Below are 20,000 nucleotides of genomic sequence, written 5' to 3'. Positions count from 1 at the left end.
CACAGAGCATCACTTTTTCCACATTTTGTTATGTTACAGCCTTATTCCAAAATGGATTCAATTCATTTTTTTCCTCAGAATTCTACACACAACACCCCATAATGACAACGTGAAAAAAAGTTTACTTGAGGTTTTTGCAAATTTATTAAAAATAAAAAAATTGAGAAATCCCATGTCCATAAGTATTCACAGCCTTTGCTCAATACTTTGTCGATGCACCTTTGGCAGCAATTACAGCCTCAAGTCCTGTTGAATATGATGCCACAAGCTTGGCACACCTATCCTTGGCCAGTTTTGCCCATTCCTCTTTGCAGCACCTCTCAAGCTCCATCAGGTTGGATGGGAAGCGTCGGTGCACAGCCATTTTAAGATCTCTCCAGAGATGTTCAATCGGATTCAAGTCTGGGCTCTGGCTGGGCCACTCAAAGACATTCACAGAGTTGTCCTGAAGCCACTCCTTTGATATCTTGGCTGTGTGCTTAGGGTCGTTGTCCTGCTGAAACATGAACTGTCACCCCAGTCTGAGGTCAAGAGCGCTCTGGAGCAGGTTTTCATCCAGGATGTCTCTGTACATTGCTGCAGTCATCTTTCCCTTTATCCTGACTAGTCTCCCAGTCCCTGCCACTGAAAAACATCCCCACAGCATGATGCTGCCACCACCATGCTTCACTGTAGGAATGGTATTGGCCTGGTGATGAGCGGTGCTTGGTTTCCTCCAAACGTGACGCCTGGCATTCACACCAAAGAGTTCAATCTTTGTCTTATCAGACCAGAGAATTTTCTTTCTCGTGGTCTGAGAGTCCTTCAGGTGTCTTTTGGCAAACTTCAGGTGGGCTGCCATGTGCCTTTTACTAAGGAGTGGCTTCTGTCTGGCCACTCTACCATACAGACCTGATTGGTGGATTGCTGCAGAGATGGTTGTCCTTCTGGAAGGTTCTCCTCTCTCCACAGAGGACCTCTGGAGCTCTGACAAAGTGACCATTGGGTTCTTGGTCACCTCCCTGACTAAGGCCCTTCTCCCCTGATCGCTCAGTTTAGATGGCCGGCCAGCTCTAGGAAGAGTCCTGGTGGTTTCGAACTTCTTCCACTTACGGATGATGGAGGCCACTGTGCTCATTGGGACCTTCAAAGCAGCAGAAATTTTTCTGTAACCTTCCCCAGATTTGTGCCTCGAGACAATCCTGTCTCGGAGGTCTACAGACAATTCCTTTGACTTCATGCTTGGTTTGTGCTCTGACATGAACTGACAACTGTGGGACCTTCTATAGACAGGTGTGTGCCTTTCCAAATCATGTCCAGTCAACTGAATTTACCACAGTTGGACTCCAATGAAGCTGTAGAAACATCTCAAGGATGATCAGGGGAAACAGGATGCACCTGAGCTCAATTTTGAGCTTCACGGCAAAGGCTGTGAATACTTATGTACATGTGCTTTCTCAATTTTTTTATTTTTAATAAATTTGCAAAAATCTCAAGTGAGCTTTTTTCACGTTGTCATTATGGGGTGTTGTGTGTAGAATTCTGAGGAAAAAAATGAATTTAATCCATTTTGGAATAAGGCTGTAACATAACAAAATGTGGAAAAAGTGATGCGCTGGGAATACTTTCCGGATACACTGTATCACCATTTAAGAGGGGGTTTCGGAGGAGCAACCACATCTCCTTGGGGTGCGTTCTGCCCCCCTCTTCACAACGTGATGGGCAGAGATGTGCACACCCCGGGGCTTGGGCTTGGGTAGCAATAACTCATTCACTACAGCTTTATTACTGGAAAATATCAAGAAATAAAAAATGAATGATAATGAATGAAATGAAAATAACAATCTCTTTAAATTGTATATCCGTTTAACAAAACTGGCGGTGGGCGAGCAAAGCGAGCAGGGGACGGAGCCCCCTAGTATATATACTGTATATGTATGTATGTATATTATATATATATATATATATATATATATATATATATATATATATATATATATATATATTTATATTTATATATAGTCCTGCGGTGGGTTGGCACCCTGCCCAGGATTGTTTCCTGCCTTGTGCCCTGTGTTGGCTGGGATTGGCTCCAGCAGACCCCCGTGACCTTGTGTTCGGATTCAGCGGGTTGGAAAATGGATGGATGGATGGATATATATATATATATATATATATATATATATATATATATATATATATATATTATATATATTGTCACACACGTGTGCATGGAAAACAGCTGAAGGGCCTAGACACTTGTAATTCTACGCTAGGCCAGGGGGCGGTGGAGTGTACTGACTATCTCTCTCAGTCCCTTGCAGACCTGTCCCGGGAAATCCCGCCTCTGGACGGCCCAGAGGATGACGTCACTTCCGAACACCAGGATACCACTCCCACTTCCTGCAACGAAGGCGTCATTTCCCTTCTGGGCCTTTAAAACTGCCATCTTGCCTCAGTACAGGCAGTTCTGTTTTGGACTCCGATCTATACACTTCTTGTTATAAAAAAGAGCAATTTGCAGCTGAGCATATTATACGGGTGGCTGCCCCAAACCTTTGTGATGTCTCCGACTCATTCTTCTGACAATATATATATAATATACTAGCAAAATACCCGCGCTTCGCAGCGGAGAAGTACTGTGTTAAAGAGGTTATGAAAAAAAAAGGAAACATTTTAAAAATAACGTAACATGATTGTCAATGAAAGCCCGTTTCAGTCAGTAAGTCTTATGTGTGTGTTTATGTATGTGTGTATATATATGTAGATGTGTATATGTAGATATGTATATATATGTATATGTATATAAATGTTTATGTGTGTGTGTATATTATATATATAATATATATATATATATATATATATATATATATATATATATATATATATATAAAAGACAGCAACAGTTATAACAATGACAACACAATTACATTGACAATCATGTTACGTTATTTTTAAAATGTTTCCTTTTTTTTTCATAACCTCTTTAACACACTACTTCTCCGCTGCGAAGCGCGGGTATTTTGCTAGTATATATATATATATATATATACACATACATACACACATACATACATATACACACATAGATGCACTTACAATAACATAGAAATCAATATAAACAACATGAACATCATTATCATATGAGAATATGAAGTAATATATAAGAAGCACATTTCATATAAATATAAATTATTAAACAGTAAAATGTTCTTCTATAATTTGCTACCGTGGCTTTTCGTTGGTCTGTCCAGGATTTTAAATCACCTGTAGCTTGCAAACCGTTTCACCTATTGACTTGAAATCTGGTACATATATAATACGTCACGTCTGCTATCCGCTTTATGGGTGATGATTGTATTACTCTTTTTATGTTTATTTTATTTTAGAATCAACTCCTATCTGCGCACACTAGGGCGGCCGTGGGCGGATGCGTATGGTGTATTCACTCCATGTTATCGTCAGTGTTATTTTGATAAAAGAATTTGAACAATATATAAGAAGCGTATAAATTATTAAACAGTAAAACATTAACATTTAAGAAGTAAAGTTACATGAAGTACTACTGCAGTGCCTTCGGGTATACCTCATTTTTTGTTTGCCCATTACATGCTTAAATGTATACATTTTTTGTTGCACCTACCCGAGAACACGCGACATATAACCGAGCGTGGGAGAAGCATGGATTTTAAACACGCGTTGAGTTCATCTGCTGGTCTCCCTCGTGGAATAACTGGTAATGTTTGACTAAAATCTACAGCGAGTAAAACGATATCACTTCCTATTTTTTTTTTTACGATCTCTGAGATCTTGCTTTTTTCGGTTCAAGGCTTCATAAGCTCTTTTATGTTGTATGGTGTACTTATCCCAAACCATCATGTTTGAATGTTGCAAGACTTTCGCCTTGTATGTAGATCGGGGTAATTACATTCATTGCATTCCTAGTCTGAATCACAATCTGATTGTATGGGTGGTTACCTGGCACTGTAGGGTTGCCACCCGTCCTTTAAAATACGGAATCGTGCCGGGTTTGAGAATGAAATTGCGCGTCCCGTTTTGAATCAATACTGGACGGGATTTATCCCGTATGTTTTGTATAATTTTTTTTTTAAAGCAGCGTCTCATGCAAATTATCCCACACGCATTTTATGAAGATGCCTCCTTTCCTACTTTTGATTGGGTAATACTTGATGTCATCGTTAGTTTGATTGGTGTTTTCAACTGTCCAGTGAGGAGGGCGTGTCTTTTAAGTACAGTGTGCAAAGTGTTGGCACTGAGATGTTGTGTCAGCGCCATAGTTGAAGCCCCTAACATTGCGGTCAGCAAGTCGGCTAACATCCGCCATGTGCCGTCTTTCAGTTGCGAGAAGCAGATCATAGAATGGTTGAAACTGTTGCCCCTAACGTTGCGCCACGGCGTGTGGTTCGTTAATACCTCGTGTCTTGTCATTAAAGTTTTATCTCGCGAATATGTTATTGCAATCTGCAGCGGGAGCGTTTCTATAAACTTAATTGAAAGTTACGTTTTACACCGTGCTTTGTTTCCCTTATGAACATGCTTGTATGCTTAACTCACTCCGTTCTCAATTGTTTAATTAATTTTTTGCTCTTCGCTGTTTGCGGCTGTTCCTCCATTTCCCCCTACTTCGTTCTTTTATCTCGCGAATATGTTATTGCAATCCTTAACGGGAGCGTTTCAATAAACTGATTGAAAATAGTTTTGCATTTACCTTTTTAGTAAAAGGCGAGCTTTTAAGCCTGAGAAATCACCCCGTAAATGCAGACGTTTAATTGGACATGTGTTAATATGTATGGTTACACATTATTAAAAGACAGTGAACAACGTCAGTTACCTTTCTTCCCGCGTTTGATAAAAGGTGAGCTTTTAAGCCTGAGAAATCACCCCGTAAATGCACATGTTTAATTGCACATGTGTTAATATGTATGCTTACACAGTATTAAAAGACAGTCAAAAATTAACGTCATTTACCTTCGTTCCCGCGTGTGACTCGTGCTGTAAATGTCTTCCTTGTTTTTAGTTCACGTGATTACGTAGGAGGCGTGATGACGCGATACGTGACTCCGCCTCCTCCATTACAGTGTATGGACAAAAAATATGTTCCAGTTATGACCATTACGCTTTGAATTTCGAAATGAAACCTGCCTAACTTTTGTAAGTAAGCTGTAAGGAATGAGCCTGCCAAATTTCAGCCTTCCACCTACACAGGAAGTTGGAGAATTAGTGATGAGTCAGTCAGTCAGTCAGTGAGTGAGTCAGTCAGTGAGGGCTTTGCCTTTTATTATTATAGATTCATAGCATTTGTAGTCTGAAACACAATCTGATTGTATGGATGGTTGCCTACCAAGTAACGCATGTGGTTGGTCTGCAAGTCGGCAAACGTCCTCCATGCCCTCTCAGTTGTGAGAAGCAGATCATAGAATGCTCCACTATGACCTTCAGGGGGTCAAGCGTGCATCCCATAACTGAGGCTGTCTTAATAATCAGCTTGCTGATTTGGTGGGCTTCTCTTGAAGTGATGTTACCAGCTCAGCACACCACACTGGCCATCACAGAGTTGTAGAAAATATGAAGAATGTCACTTCCCACATTAAGGGTTTGCAGCCTCCTAAGTACAAAGAAAGTATTGAGTTTTGCTTGGTGGGGTAAAAAAATTGAAAGGATTTGAGCACAAAACTGCAGCATAACAAAATGTGTAAAAATGAAGGGGTCTGAACGCATTTTGAATCCACTGCCCATTTAGGTTGCGTAAGTTACTGCCGTTGATGGGTTTGGTTTCCATTTGGAGCACAGACAGGTGTGTCGGCTCACTCAGGGTCACACAGTGAAGTCGAGGTGGGGTATTGAACCTGGCACTGGGATTTGAAGTTCAGGGTCTCATCCCCTACTGCCTACTGCACAGAATTTACACATTTTTACACTTTCTTTGTTAAAGCCGATACTCATTAGGCTTGTGGGCCTGTCACTTGAATTTCTCTTTAGCAGATTAAGCTTTGACATGAAATTGATGAAAAGAGTCTTTGGAGGATAAAAATCGCGAGGTCTCTGAGAAAGGCCGCAGCAGTGCTTGCTTTGCTAATGCACTCCTCGTTTCTCTCCTCAGGATATTGAAGACCACGTGGCGTTTGTAATCACCGTGCCCACGGCTCTGGCGATATTCCTGACCATCTTTGTTCTGGTTTGCATCGAGTCGGTCTTTAAGAAGCTGCTGCGACTTTTCTCTTTGGTAATCTGGGCCTGCCTTGTTGCCATGGGATACCTCTTCATGTTTTTTGGAGGAATCATCTGTCCTTGGGACCAGGTAGGACAAATGATATGTCCTTCAGAACTTCTTGGAAAACTCAAAAGAAGGTGTTTTCACTGTGATCTTTGAAATAGTTAATGCAATACTCTTGTCATTTAGAAAATATTTTGTTAATTTTAATTCTGTTTGTGGCTGAAATATTACACAGCAAAAATGGGTGTCACACTTCAAACTATCTCTAGCAATACCCTGCCCACTAGAGGGTGCTCGGAAAATCAGGTGGCAGTTTAGTTTTTTCTTTCAAAATGGTAGCAAATAGTTAATGGAGTGTTATGAAGGTGATAACAGGGTTTTGGACTTTGATTCAAAGAATTTGTTTTCTTGTGTTTATCTATTTTCTCATTCTCCCATAATGCCACTTTGTTTCTAGTAGGTAGACGCTATGCAGAGTAGTTTTGTTGGCAGTTGCTAGGCATCGCTGTAGGCAACTGCAGAGGTCGTTGTTGGAGTGGCATCTGGGGTCACTGAGTATTGTTACAGTTTGTCAAAGGGGATAAACTACGAAAATAATAGAGATGACCAGAAAAGAAATGCCAGGGAACACAAAGATCAAAAAACGAAAGGCCATCCATCTTTCAGAAGAACCGAATCGCTTATCAAGAATCGAAGTCTAATAATCAGAAATGACATCACCTCATCCCCTTAAATTGTCCGCAAACTCAGATATCGAAGAAACGAATAGAAGTGAACTTTATACGTTTGACCTCAGATGTGTAAACATTTGATTTCTGGGTTGACTCTCCTAGCAACCTGGCCAAGTTAATACACAACATAGCGATTCTTAAAATTCCCAAAATGGCACTGAAAATGATGCAAAAAATAATAAAACACACCTGAAATTTTAGCAGGTTCACTTCTGGAAGTCACTTCCTTGCCCGAGTTTCCGGATATCAAAAGACTAAGTTGTTCACGTTCTTTTTAAGATCCTGTTTGTTTTTATTATTTCTTTTGTTTGTCTTGACTACGTTTTTGGTTTTTGATATCAAAAGACAAAACACTTTCTAAGTTTGTTTGTCTTCTTCTTAAGGCCTTGGTTTTTCTGAATTCTTTTGTTTCTTTCGACTATGATATCGGTTCACATTTAAGCTTTGTTTTGTTGATTGCTTGGTACTGCTTTAATTATTTTGGCTTTCTGTTTATCTCCTGATCTTTTCATTGCTACGAGGTGCAACAATGGGCATCAAAGTTGTGCTGTGAGTCTTTAAATCATTTATTTCTGGCAAGAAGGTCAAGTGGTTCGAAACTAAAAGTGGTTACAGTAATCCCTCACTTATCGCGGGAGATAGGTTCCAAGGCCGACCGCGATAACTGAATTTCTGCGAAGTAGGGACACCATATTTATTTAATTATTTAACGTGTATTTGGACGTTTTTAAACCCTCCCTGTATTGTTTACAACCCACCCTTTACTCTATTAATAACAGGGACAACTGCTAAGCAATATGAAATCGGTAGATAAGTTTACACTTACTGTATAGCGAAGTACACGTAGCTATATATGACGTGATGATGGTGATGAATATGCTGTGCAGTAAAAATGATGACGATGAAGGTGATAATCCCCTGAATGCAGTAGCAAGAGCACGTTAATGCTGAATGAGTGAGATGAGACTTCCTGGTTAATGCAGCACTCCGTCGCTGAGCCAATCAGCAGCACACAGGAACTTAACTGCGTGCTCTGATTGGGTAGCTTCTCAGCCATCCGCCAATAGCATCTCTTGTATGAAATCAACTGGGCAAACCAACTGAGGAAGCAAATACCAAAAGTAAAAAGACGCATTGTCTGCAGAAACCCGGGAAGCAGCGAAAAATCCGCGTTATATATTTAGATATGCTTACATATAAAATCCGCGAAGTCATGAATCCGCGAAAAGTGAACCGCGAAGTAGCGAGGGATTACTGTACTTCTATTGTGATCTTGCTAATTTTGCATATTTCTGCTCAACACATAAATCTGTATTAATTTGAATTTGTTTTATAACAAATCGAGGCACACTGCATTGAATCCTCTGTGACAAAGCCTGGAGATAATGAGCCATGACTTAACAAGATCTCATCACTGCACTCCTGTCGTGTCTCAAGATGGGTTCCTCCCCTGGCTGGGGCTCATATTCATGTTTTATATCTCCTTTGTTCATTTTGGATTCTTTGATGAGTGTTTATTAGGTGTGTCATTCTTTATTTTTGGCTTTGTAGATAAGCTGCCTTTGTTATATTCCATGTACTCCAAGATGCGGGGCCACCTGCCAGTCACCACCAGGAACTTCCCTCCGCCCTATAAATCTGACAGTTCATTGTGAATGTGCTCTGGAGAGGGGAGTTAGGCCTGTAAGCTTAACATGCATCACAGGGAAATTAATGGAAGGAATTATTAAGGATAAGATCGAGCAACACCTGGCAAGGATATGAGTCATTCTAAGCAGTCAGCATGGGTTCAGAAGAGGGAGGTCGTGTTTTACTAACATGCTGGAATTCTATGAGGAGGCAACAAAAGGATACGATCAAAGTGGAGCTTATGATATTACTTATCTGGACTTTCAGAAAGCATTTGATAAGGTGCCACATGAGAGGTTGGGCATCAAATTAAAAGAGGTGGGAGTTCAGGGTGATGTTTGTAGATGGGTGCAGAATTGGCTCAGACACAGGAAGCAGAGGGTGATGGTGTGAGGAACCTCATCAGAACTGGCTGATGTTAAGAGTGGTGTTCCACAGGGGTCAGTGCTAGGGCCGCTGCTATTTTTAATATATATAAATGATTTAGATAGTAATATAAGTAACAAGCTGGTTAAGTTTGCAGATGATACCAAGACAGGTGGATTAGCAGATAATTTGGAATCCGTTATATCATTACAGAAGGACTTGGATAGCATACAGGCTTGGGCAGACTTGTGGCAGATGAAATTTAATGTCAGTAAATGTAAAGTATTACACATTGGAAGTAAAAATGTTAGGCTTGAATACACAATGGGCGGTCGGAAAATCGAGAGTACACCTTATGAGAAGGATTTAGGAGTCATAGTGGACTCTAAGCTATCGATTTCCCGACAGTGTGCAGAAGCCATTAAGAAGGCTAACAGAATGTCAGGTTATATAGCGCGATGTGTGGAGTACAAGTCACAGGAGGTTCTGCTCAACCTTTATAATGCACTGGTGAGGCCTCATCTGGAGTCCTGTGTGCAGTTTTGGTCTCCAGGCTACAAAAAGGACATAGCAGCACTAGAAAAGGTCCGGAGAAGAGCGACTAGGCTGATTCCAGGGCTACAGGGGTTGAATTATGAGGAAAGATTAAAAGAGCTGAGCCTTTACAGTTTAAGCAAAAGAAGATTAAAAGGAGACCTGATTGAAGTGTTTAAAATTATGAAGGGAATTAGTCCAGTGGATCGAGACTGTTATTTTAAAATGAGTTCATCAAGAACACGGGGACACAGTTGGAAACTTGTTAAGGGTAAATTTCGCACAAACATTAGGAAGTTTTTCTTTACACAAAGAACGATAGAAACTTGGAATAAGCTACCAAGTAGTGTGGTGGACAGTAAGACGTTAGGGTCTTTCAAAACTCGACTTGATGTTTTCTTAGAAGAAATAAGTGGATAGTACTGGCAAGCTTTGTTGGGCTGAATGGCCTGTTCTCGTCTAGAGTGTTCTAATTGAACCGCTCTATTCTAACTTAATCTAACTTAATTTCTTAAAGGTCTTGCCTCATTTTCAGTTTTGTGGCCCTTCTTTATTTTGCTTCTTTTCTTTTTTTAAACTGTTTTCTGTATAATGCGAGGAGCACCTACTGCAATAGTCCTGTCTGTCTGTCTGCATGCCTTTCTGTATGAAACAGCTCATCTCCCAGTGGAGTGATTTTTGTTGAAATTTTCGCACACTTGTTCTTCAAGGACAGTTGTTGAGAACAGACTGAAATTTCAAAGCTTTGTGCATCACAAAGTCTCCCATCAAAAAATTTTGTTGAATCTGCAAACTTGACATAAACAGAGAAATATGCAACTTCAGCCACGGATTAGTTTATTGTTTCAACTTTTCCTTGACTGCGGTTATAGCAGCATGTATGTTTTTGTATGTTTTTCTCCTTTACTCTTCTACCAACCTCTCAGATCTTCAATGCAATGCCAGGGAAAAGTCACACTTGCACAAACAGCTCATGTTCTGCAGCTGCTTTAGGTAAGTTAAGGATAAAAAAGCTTCTCTGGAATGAATGGAAGAGGAAAGTGATTACAGTCATATGAAAAAGTTTGGGAACCCCTCTCAGCCTGCATAATAATTGACTCTCCTTTTAACAAAAAAGATAACAGTGGTACGTCTTTAATTTCCTGAACATCGGAGTACTGCGGTGTTTTCCGAACAAACATTTTTAGTGACGCAGTATTTAGTTGTGTGAAATGAAATCAAATGTGAAAAACTGGCTGTGCAAAAATTTTGGTCCCCTTGTAATTTTGCTGATTTGAATGCCTGTCACTGCTCAATGCTGATTGGTTGATGAGCTCGTGAAGCCTTGAACTTCATAGACAGGTGTGTCCAATCATGTGATATAAAGGGATTTAAGGTGGTCAATTACAAGTTGTGCTTCCTTCCCTTTGACTTTCCTCTGAAGAGTGACAGCATGGGATCCTCAAAGCAACTCTCCAAAGATCTGAAAACAAAGATTGTTGGGTCTCCTGGTTTAGGGGAAGGCTACAAAAAGCCATCTCAGAGGTTTAAACTGTCAGTTTCTGTAACTGTAAGGAATGTCATCAGGAAATGGAAGGCCACAGGCACAGTTGCTGTTAAACCCAGCAGGTCTGGCAGACCAAGAAAAATACAGGAGCGGCATATGAGCAGGATTGTGAGAATGGTGACAGACAACCCACAGATCACCTCCAAAGACCTGCAAGAACATCTTGCTGCAGATGGTGTATCTGTACATCGTTCTACAATTCAGCGCAATTTGCACAAAGAACATCTGTATGGGCGAGCACGGTGGTGCAGTGGGTAGCGCTGCTGCCTCGCAGTTGGGAGACCTGGGGACCTGGGTTCGCTTCCCGGGTCCTCCCTGCGTGGAGTTTGCATGTTCTCCCCGTGTCTGCATGGGTTTCCTCTGGGCGCTCCGGTTTCCTCCCACAGTCCAAAGATATGCAGGTTAGGTGGATTGGCGATTCTAAATTGGCCCTAGTGTGTGCTTGGTGTGTGGGTGTGTTTGTGTGTGTCCTGCGGTGGGTTGGCACCCTGCCCAGGATTGGTTCCCTGCCTTGTGCCCTGTGTTGGCTGGGATTGGCTCCAGCAGACCCCCGTGATCCTGTGTTCGGATTCAGCGGGTTGGAAAATGGATGGATGGAACATCTGTATGGCAGGGTGATGAGAAAGAAGCCCTTTCTGCACTCACGCCACAAACAGAGTCGCTTGTTGTATGCCAATGCTCATTTAGACAAGCCAGATTCATTTTGGAACAAAGTTCTTTGGACTGATGAGACAAAAATGGAGTTATCTGGTCAGAACAAAAAGTGCTTTGCATGGCAGAAGAAGAACACCGCATTCCAAGAAAAACACCTGCTACCTACTGTCACATTTGGTGGAGGTTCCATCATGCTGTGGGGCTGTGTGGCCAGTTCAGGGACTGGGGCGCTTGTTAAAATCGAGGGTCGAATGAATTCAACTCAATATCAACAAATTGTTCAGGATAATGTTCAAGCATCAGTCACAAAGTTGAAGTTACGCAGGGGTTGGATATTCCAACAAGACAATGACCCAAAACACAGTTGGAAATCTACAAAGGCATTCATGCAGAGTGAGAAGTACAATGTCTGGAATGGCCGTCACAGTCACCTGACTTGAATATCATCGAAAATCTATGGGATGATTTGAAGCAGGCTGTCCATCAAATTGAACTGAACTGGAGAGATTTTGTATGAAGAATGGTCAACAATACCTCCATCCAGAATCCAGATACTCCTCAAAGGCTATAGGAGGACAGCATCTAGAGGCTCAACTATGTATTGATGTCATATCTCTGTTGGGGTGCTCACATTTATGCACCTGTCTAATTTTGTTATGATGCATATTGCATATTTTCTGTTAATCCAATAAACTTAATGTCACTGCTGAAATCCTACTGTGTCCATACGGCATGTCAGATATTAAAAGGAAGTTGCTACTTTGAAAGCTCAGCCAATGGGAAACAAATATCCAAAGAATTAAGATGGGTTCCCAAACTTTTTCATATGACTGTATGTATGCATACTCTACATAAAACTGAACCCTTAGTGATATAAGCATAGTATGGGTTTAGAAAGATGTCTACTTATGATCTGCTGCTGGGCATGTAACAAGGGCCACGCCGTAGTATTCTGTTTCTGTGGTGCATCAGGTGCCCCAACACTGGGCTGTATGTTGGGGAAACTGGTCAGACACTGCGCCAGCGAATGAACTCATGTAGATCTCAGATCAATCAGAACAGTGTTGATCTTCCAGTGGTAGCACAGTTTAACAGTAATGGCCACAGCATAAAGGACCTGAGGGTCACTGTGCTTATGGGTAATTTCAAGACCCAACAGGAGCGGAGAGAATGGGAATACAAACTAATGCTTAAATTCAATACTCTACAAAACGGTGTCAATAGAGACAAGAGTTTTAGGACCAGATATGTGGACTAACAGACTGATTGACCAGTTGACTTCATCAGAGGCCAAACTTACAGACAATGCACTTCAAAAAAACCCTTACAGGAATTTCTCTAGTGATGGTTATCTTATCTCGATATTTTGTTAGTTCATTGTTCTCTTCTTTCAGGGTTATTTCATCTAAGGTTTATTCATTTTGCTAACATGTGAACAAAAAGGTTGTTAAAATGAAAGAAAAAAATCACTTTGCTGTCCCAATATAATCTCGAGTATTTTTCAGTTTCTTTGTTACACCTTGCGTGATGAAGGGGCCTTAGCTGCCTTGAAAGCTGGCATTTGTAATCTATTTAGTTAGCCAATAAAAGGTGTCATTTCACCCTACTTTCTCTTGTATCAATCTATGGCTAACACGGTACAACACTCTACTGCTAGGGTTACTTGGTCATATAATATACTGTACAACAGACTGACGGTGCGTCGTGGTTTACTTGGTCCCAAAGAGCTGGTTTTGCTTCTGTGTATTTTCAACTTTGGATTCTGCTTTGGGGCTTGTCCTTTCAGTACTGCCACCAAGGCTGCTGTGTGTCAGGAAAAGAAAAGACTGGGAAAAGGACGAAGAAAGTGTGGTGTCGGGAAAACAGGTACGAGACTGATCAGAGAGAAACAGCAAAGCCAAAACATGAACCGGGAACTGTAAATCAAAGGAGTCTGAATAATTCAACTGTGTAACAAAGTACTGAAAGGTTTCTGGTTTTAGGTGTTTGGGAAAACTTCTGGGTATTTGGGGGGTTCAGAAACAGTTGTGTTTAGTGATGTTATAACAGTGCAACTGCTGATAAATACCTTCTAGCATCCTGTGACTGCATCTAGGCATTGAAAGTTTAAAATACAATTACGGCAAAGGGGCAAATAATACCTCATTAATTCAATAAAGAACTTTATGACACTTTCTAGCCAAATGGTTCCTTTCCCTAGAGGGGCATTTTTGTGTATTACAGAGATGGGAGTAGATTCATACCAGGTGGCATGGATCGTGGACTATCTTACAAACAGACCTCAGTGTGTGCGTCTCGGGAACTGCAGGTCTGACATTGTAGTCAGCAGCACAGGAGCGCCGCAGGGGACTGTACTTTCTCTGGTCCTGTTCTGCTTATATACATCGGACTTCCAATACAATTCGGAGTCCTGCCACGTGCAAAAGTTCACTGATGACACTGCTGTCCTGGGCTGCATCAGGAGTGGGCAGGAAGAGGAATATAGGAACCTCATCAAGGACTTTGTTAAATGGTGCGACTCAAACCACCTACACCTGAACACCAGCAAAACCAAAGAGCTGGTGGTGGATTTTAGGAGGCCCAGACCCCTCATGGACCCCGTGATCATCAGAGGTGACTGTGTGCAGAGGATGTAGACCTATAAATACCTGGGAGTGCAGCTGGATGATAAATTGGACTGGACTGCCAATACTGATGCTCTGTGTAAGAAAGGACAGAGCCGACTATACTTCCTTAGAAGGCTGGCGTCCTTCAACATCTACAATAAGATGCTGCAGATGTTCTATCAGATGGTTGTGGCGAGCACCCTCTTCTACGCGGTGGTGTGCTGAGGAGGCAGCATTAAGTAGAAGGATGCCTCACGCCTGGACAAACTGGTGAGGAAGGCAGGCTCTATTGTAGGCATGGAGCTGGACAGTCTGACATCTGTGGCAGAGCGACGGGCGCTGAGCAGGCTCCTATCAATTATGGAGAATCCACTGCATCCACTAAACAGGATCATCTCCAGACAGAGGAGCAGCTTCAGCAACAGACTGCTGTCACCGTCCTGCTCCACTGACAGACTGAGGAGATCGTTCCTCCCCCACACTATGTGACTCTTCAATACCACCGGGGGGGTAAACGTTAACATTATCTATCTATCTATTTATCTATCTATCTATCTATCTATCTATCTATCTATCTATCTATCTATCTATCTATCTATCTATCTATCTATCTATCTGTCTGTCTGTCTGTCTGTCTGTCTGTCTGTCTGTCTGTCTGTCTGTCTGTCTGTCTGTCTGTCTGTCTGTCTGTCTGTCTATCTATCTATCTATCTATCTATCTATCTATCTATCTATCTATCTATCTATCTATCTATCTATCTATCTGTTTGGAACTTCCTAAATCACTTCCTTGTTTTGTGGGCTGAGTTGGCCGAGTCCTCTCTGTGGAGTCAGGAGGTCAGACATTGTAATGGCCGACCCCTTACCCAGCCGGCAGCTACACTACCAAGACCTGTGGCCTGGATGAATTACTAAGGTGAACCTACATATACCAAGCCGTACCTCTAACAAATAATATGTTCCCCTCAATCAACGGTTAAACATAAGCACACAAAAGAAGGTATGTCAAATAGGTGTATAAATATATTAAATGAAATACAATAACAAAAACAATGATGCAGATTCCCCACGTAGAAAATATATGTATATACTGTATATATATATGTATATCTCTCCACCAAAGCAGCAACGTGAAAATACCATCTATACAATAACAAACCCTCCCTTACCCCCGTAACGTATAACAAATACAAAACACAAATAACAATAATGAATGAATACTGAAATGACAATGAACGTGAACTTGAGTCCGGGTATATTACTGTCCTGAATACGAATGACTGATCAAGAAAAAATGGATGCGTTTGAATCTCCCAAATACGATGGAACAATCTCACCGTGTTTTCTTGGCATATGGTGGATAATGAAGTCCAACCCCAGTCTCTTGTGGCTCGAGACGCTCACGGGCGGCATGACGGCAGGCTGGCAGGGGCAGGGATGGCAGCAGCAGTCGCAGTCAGAGTACAACACAATCTGGTTTGTACTTAATAATTATGGGTGGTGGTCTTCAACTACACAAATATGTTCGGAACCACGATGAGCTGGAGATTGATCAGCTGATGCCAGTACCTCACGTTTGTTTTCAATCTCCAGGGGCCTCATGTATAAACGGTGTGTACGCACAGAAATGTTGCGTACGAACATTTCCACGCTCAAATTGCGATGTATAAAACTTAAACTTGGAGTAAAGCCATGCACATTTCCACGGTACCTCATACCCTGGTGTATGCAATTTCTGCGCTCGGTTTTGCAGAACAAACTTTGCTTTGTGCATTCACTTCAATCTCTCACCAGATGTCGATCCCATTTTTGCCGTTGTTTGCTCTTCGCTACTCCCGCAAGCGCATGGGAATCGCAGTCAAACCAACAAAGCTAACTTTCCTTCTAATGGTGGGTTTTGTCACCGTTTGCAGTTGCTCAGCCCCTCCTGCTGACAAAAGTCGACATCTGCCTGAAAGACTTAAAATGTCTCTAGTCAAGGCATCATTTTTGGTCAGCTTTCTTCAGCACAGGCCGCAGTATGGCTGCCGAGCTGTCCTCTTCATTGTGTTGTCTTTTTTAGTTCATGGTGTGTGAGATGCTCCGTCATCGTGATGGTGTGTGTGAGAGAGACGGAGGGGTAAAGCAAGCAAATGTATAGATGCTCTGTCCAAACCCTACAGCCAATGGGGCGTCGTGGTACTTAATGGCGTCTGATTTACAACCAAACAGGCAACTTTAGACCAGTAGAGTTCTGGTGCAACACGATGGTCTCACAGAAGCCCCCAATACCATTTGTTAAGGTGATGCTTGCCAGCCAGGTAGTTAGTTGGCCTCCATGCGGTGAGGGGGGTGGTTGATTGAGAGAGTCCTGCAGAGAATCACTTGCGAGACTGGTTTTAGGCACTTCCTAAAAAGACCTAGTCCTAAAATCTGGGGGTTGTCCTTAACTCTTTCAGGGCGGATGTCAACTTTTGTCAAAATCCACAGGTAGTGGATGGTATTCAGCCGTAAACACCGACAAAACTAACCGTTATGTTTTAGTTTGACTCTCTTTGCTAGAAGGAAAGTGAGTTTTGTTGAATTGACCTCAATTACCTGCGCATGCGTGAGTAGCGAAGAGCAAACAACCTCTAAAATGGCATCGACATCTGGCGAGAGACCAACACGAATGTACAAAGCAAAATACTCAGTGGAAAACATTTGGCGTGTTATCACCGAATCGAACTCTGACTTGTCGGACTCCGATTTTGATGCAAGTGATCTGAAGATACAAATTGAAAACCGGCTTCAGCTGATCGGTATCTAGCTGATTGTGGTGCTGAATATGCTTGTGTTGCCGATTCGCCCACGGCAACGTTCACCTGGGAGGACCGCCACTTACGATGACAAGAGGTACAAACCAGATTGTGTTGCGCTGCCACGTGAAGACAGGCAGGCCAGGCAGCCAGCCCTCCACGCATTCCTACCAGCTACCGAGCTGCCCCTACACAGCCACCAGAGACGCTGAACAGGCGTCGACCTCAGCCACAGCAGCGTTTTCCGTTGATTTACATGGGAAACCTTTGCTTTGTGTGCTTTTTAGAAAACAGAGTTATCTGCAAAAAATATTCAGCCCTCAAAGAGTTAACCATCAAACTATTGCTGTTCTTATCAATGATGTAACACTAATATTTCACTGCTTTGTCTAAGTTACAAATAAAGACAAACAAAACATTTATCAACTTGTATGCAAAATTTCACACCACAACACTGCACACGTTATTCCGTTCCGACTCTGTCTGGTGCCTTCGTCATGCATGCCTTGCTCTTACCACTTGATAGCTGAATTCTGCTGCCAATCTGATGATCTACCAGTGAAATATCAGGTAGTCATGTGTAGTGACGGCCACCGGTACTTTTGGCCTTTTATTAGTTTGCCCTTTCCTTTAATGTATACCTGGGAAAATGGGTTGAATTGGGTTTGCCTCATAATGGGCATCTACACCTTCAAGGAGGAGACATGGCACAGATGAGACAATTAGCCAAAAGACAGGGTTTAACCTGGGAAGGTATGAGGAGGGGGAGAGAGACATCTGGAGGTGAAGCAAAGGAGCAACAGTGCCACGTTTTGGGGGGAGAGGTGGCTGTGGTTTGTGATTGGTGAAAGGGCCTGTTACCATCAAGGACCCCTTGGTGCGCATCCACAATGCCCTAATCTGCCCATGATCTCCCAGTTTCAACTTGGACTTGTCATTACAGTTACGTGCTGTGCTACTAAAATCTACTGATGCCCTGTGCAGTCATTACAGTATTTTGAAATTAGTTGTCTTTTTTTTGGAGTCTCTCTCTTTTTCCCACCCAGTTTAATTAATGCATTTTTTAAACTCATTAAAGATTTGAGCAGCCAGGACTTTTGAACATTTTTTGTTTTGCGGTTGGAGTCATAACAGTTGGGGGGGTGGGGGGTGCGGCTCACTATTTAGTGCGATGGGTGAAACACAATAAGAGTTTCCGACTATGCTGTCACCAAATAATGAATGTTCAGCACTTTCCCCTTACACATAATGACTGTAAAGTAGTGTGTGTGCCTCTAAAGTGTCACTTTGAGACCTGATACACCTTAGTTACCATTTATGCTTAAAACATCTAATTATCTTTGAGGTATGATTCATGCATATGTACTTAACTTAAAAACAGGTGTTTAATGATGGGTGTGCAGTGCCTAAAACCCCACAGTGTGTTAATTCAAAGGATGTCAGAATTACCACCAAAACATTAATAATAAATAGAAAATATTTTAATCCACTTTAATAAAAAGGTAAGTTTCTTTGTGTCTGTGTTTCTCTGTGTCCGTCCGGTTGCAGTCTCTGTCATTCCAACAGATGGTGCTTCACCAATATTTGTAGTAATAAAATGCATTTCATTTGTTATTCCAACAGATGGCACATCACAAACATTAGCACTGCTTTTATGAATCCATTACCAATCGGCATATAACAGAGAAATATGCATTGCATTTGTCATTCCAACAGATGGTGCCTCACCAATATTTGTAGTAATAAAATACATTTCATTTGTTATTCCAACAGATGGCACATCACAAACATTAACACTTTCATTTATGAATCCATTACCAATTGGCATATAACAGAGATATATGCATTTCATTTGTTATTCCAACAGATGGCACATCACAAACATTAGCACTGCTTTTACAGATCCCATGCAAAATGGCATATAAAAGAGACATGCATTGCATTTTTCATTCCAACAGATGGCGCATCGCAAACATTTGTAGTACAGTACTACAAACAGTGAATGGGTTGCCAGTCCATGCATGGCATGCAAACTTAAGAGCAGTCAGTGTCAAACTCAAGGCCAAAACCTGAACATTTTGAAAGCAGTGCTGTTTATCAAAATTGAAAACTTGGTAATACATGTATCTAATTAGGCTGGATTATAGCTGACATTTAAACACCTCTGCAGAGTTCACACTCATTTAAAGTGCCAATAAAATTTGTTCACCCTCTTGAGAGGTACCATATTTTCCACATTAGTAAAAGGATATGTGTTTGTGTGTCCGTGTATCTGTAATTCCAACAGATGGCACATTAACATGGACACTGCTTTTACAAATCCTGTATCTAATGGCATACAGCAGAGATATATGCATTGCATTTGTCATTCCAACAGATGGCATGTTACAAACATTAGCACTGCTTTTACAAATCCCATACCAAGTGGCATAAAATAGAGACATGTACACTGCATTTGTCATTCCAACAGATTGTGCATCACAAACATTTGTAGTACTACAAACAGTGAATGGGGTGCCAGTCCACTGCATGGCACGCACACTCAAGAGCAGTCAGTGTCAAACTCACGTCTGAACCTGGACAGTTTTAGAGTAATTCATGTCATCGATAATCAAAACATTATCCATTTACATAATTGGGCCGGATTACAGCTGACATTAAAATGTATCTCCAGTGTTCACAATCATTTATAGATTACATTTACACCTGATGTTAAAATATATCTCCACTGTCCATACTCCTTTACAGTGCCCATAACAATTATTCACCATCTTGGGAGTTATCATATTTTCCACCTTAATAAAAGGTGTGAGGGATGGCCGGCCATTTACCCCGGCCAATACCCCCAGGCTGCTAGATGGAGCCCTCCCTGTAGCATGGAAGTGCCCCGAAGACCAGCAGGGAATTATGGACAATGGAGTTTTTATTCCCAACCCTGCTGGA

The 20,000-nt window shown here is 41.7% G+C and overlaps 1 protein-coding gene across 1 annotated transcript in view; it reads left to right on the top strand.

The window, feature by feature from the left end:
* LOC114663989 (adenylate cyclase type 2-like) overlaps positions 1-20,000 on the top strand; it is a 592,666-nt gene that overhangs the window by 67,807 nt on the left and 504,859 nt on the right. Inside the window, 1 exon segment of the mRNA XM_028817967.2 lies at positions 6,101-6,298. Coding sequence (XP_028673800.2) covers positions 6,101-6,298 — 198 coding nt within the window.

This window comes from Erpetoichthys calabaricus, chromosome 13 (assembly GCF_900747795.2).
Source record: "Erpetoichthys calabaricus chromosome 13, fErpCal1.3, whole genome shotgun sequence".
Classification (NCBI taxonomy): Eukaryota; Metazoa; Chordata; class Cladistia; order Polypteriformes; family Polypteridae; genus Erpetoichthys; species Erpetoichthys calabaricus.
Note: the sequence above shows the minus strand (reverse complement) of the source record. Positions and strands in the feature narration are given on the sequence as shown.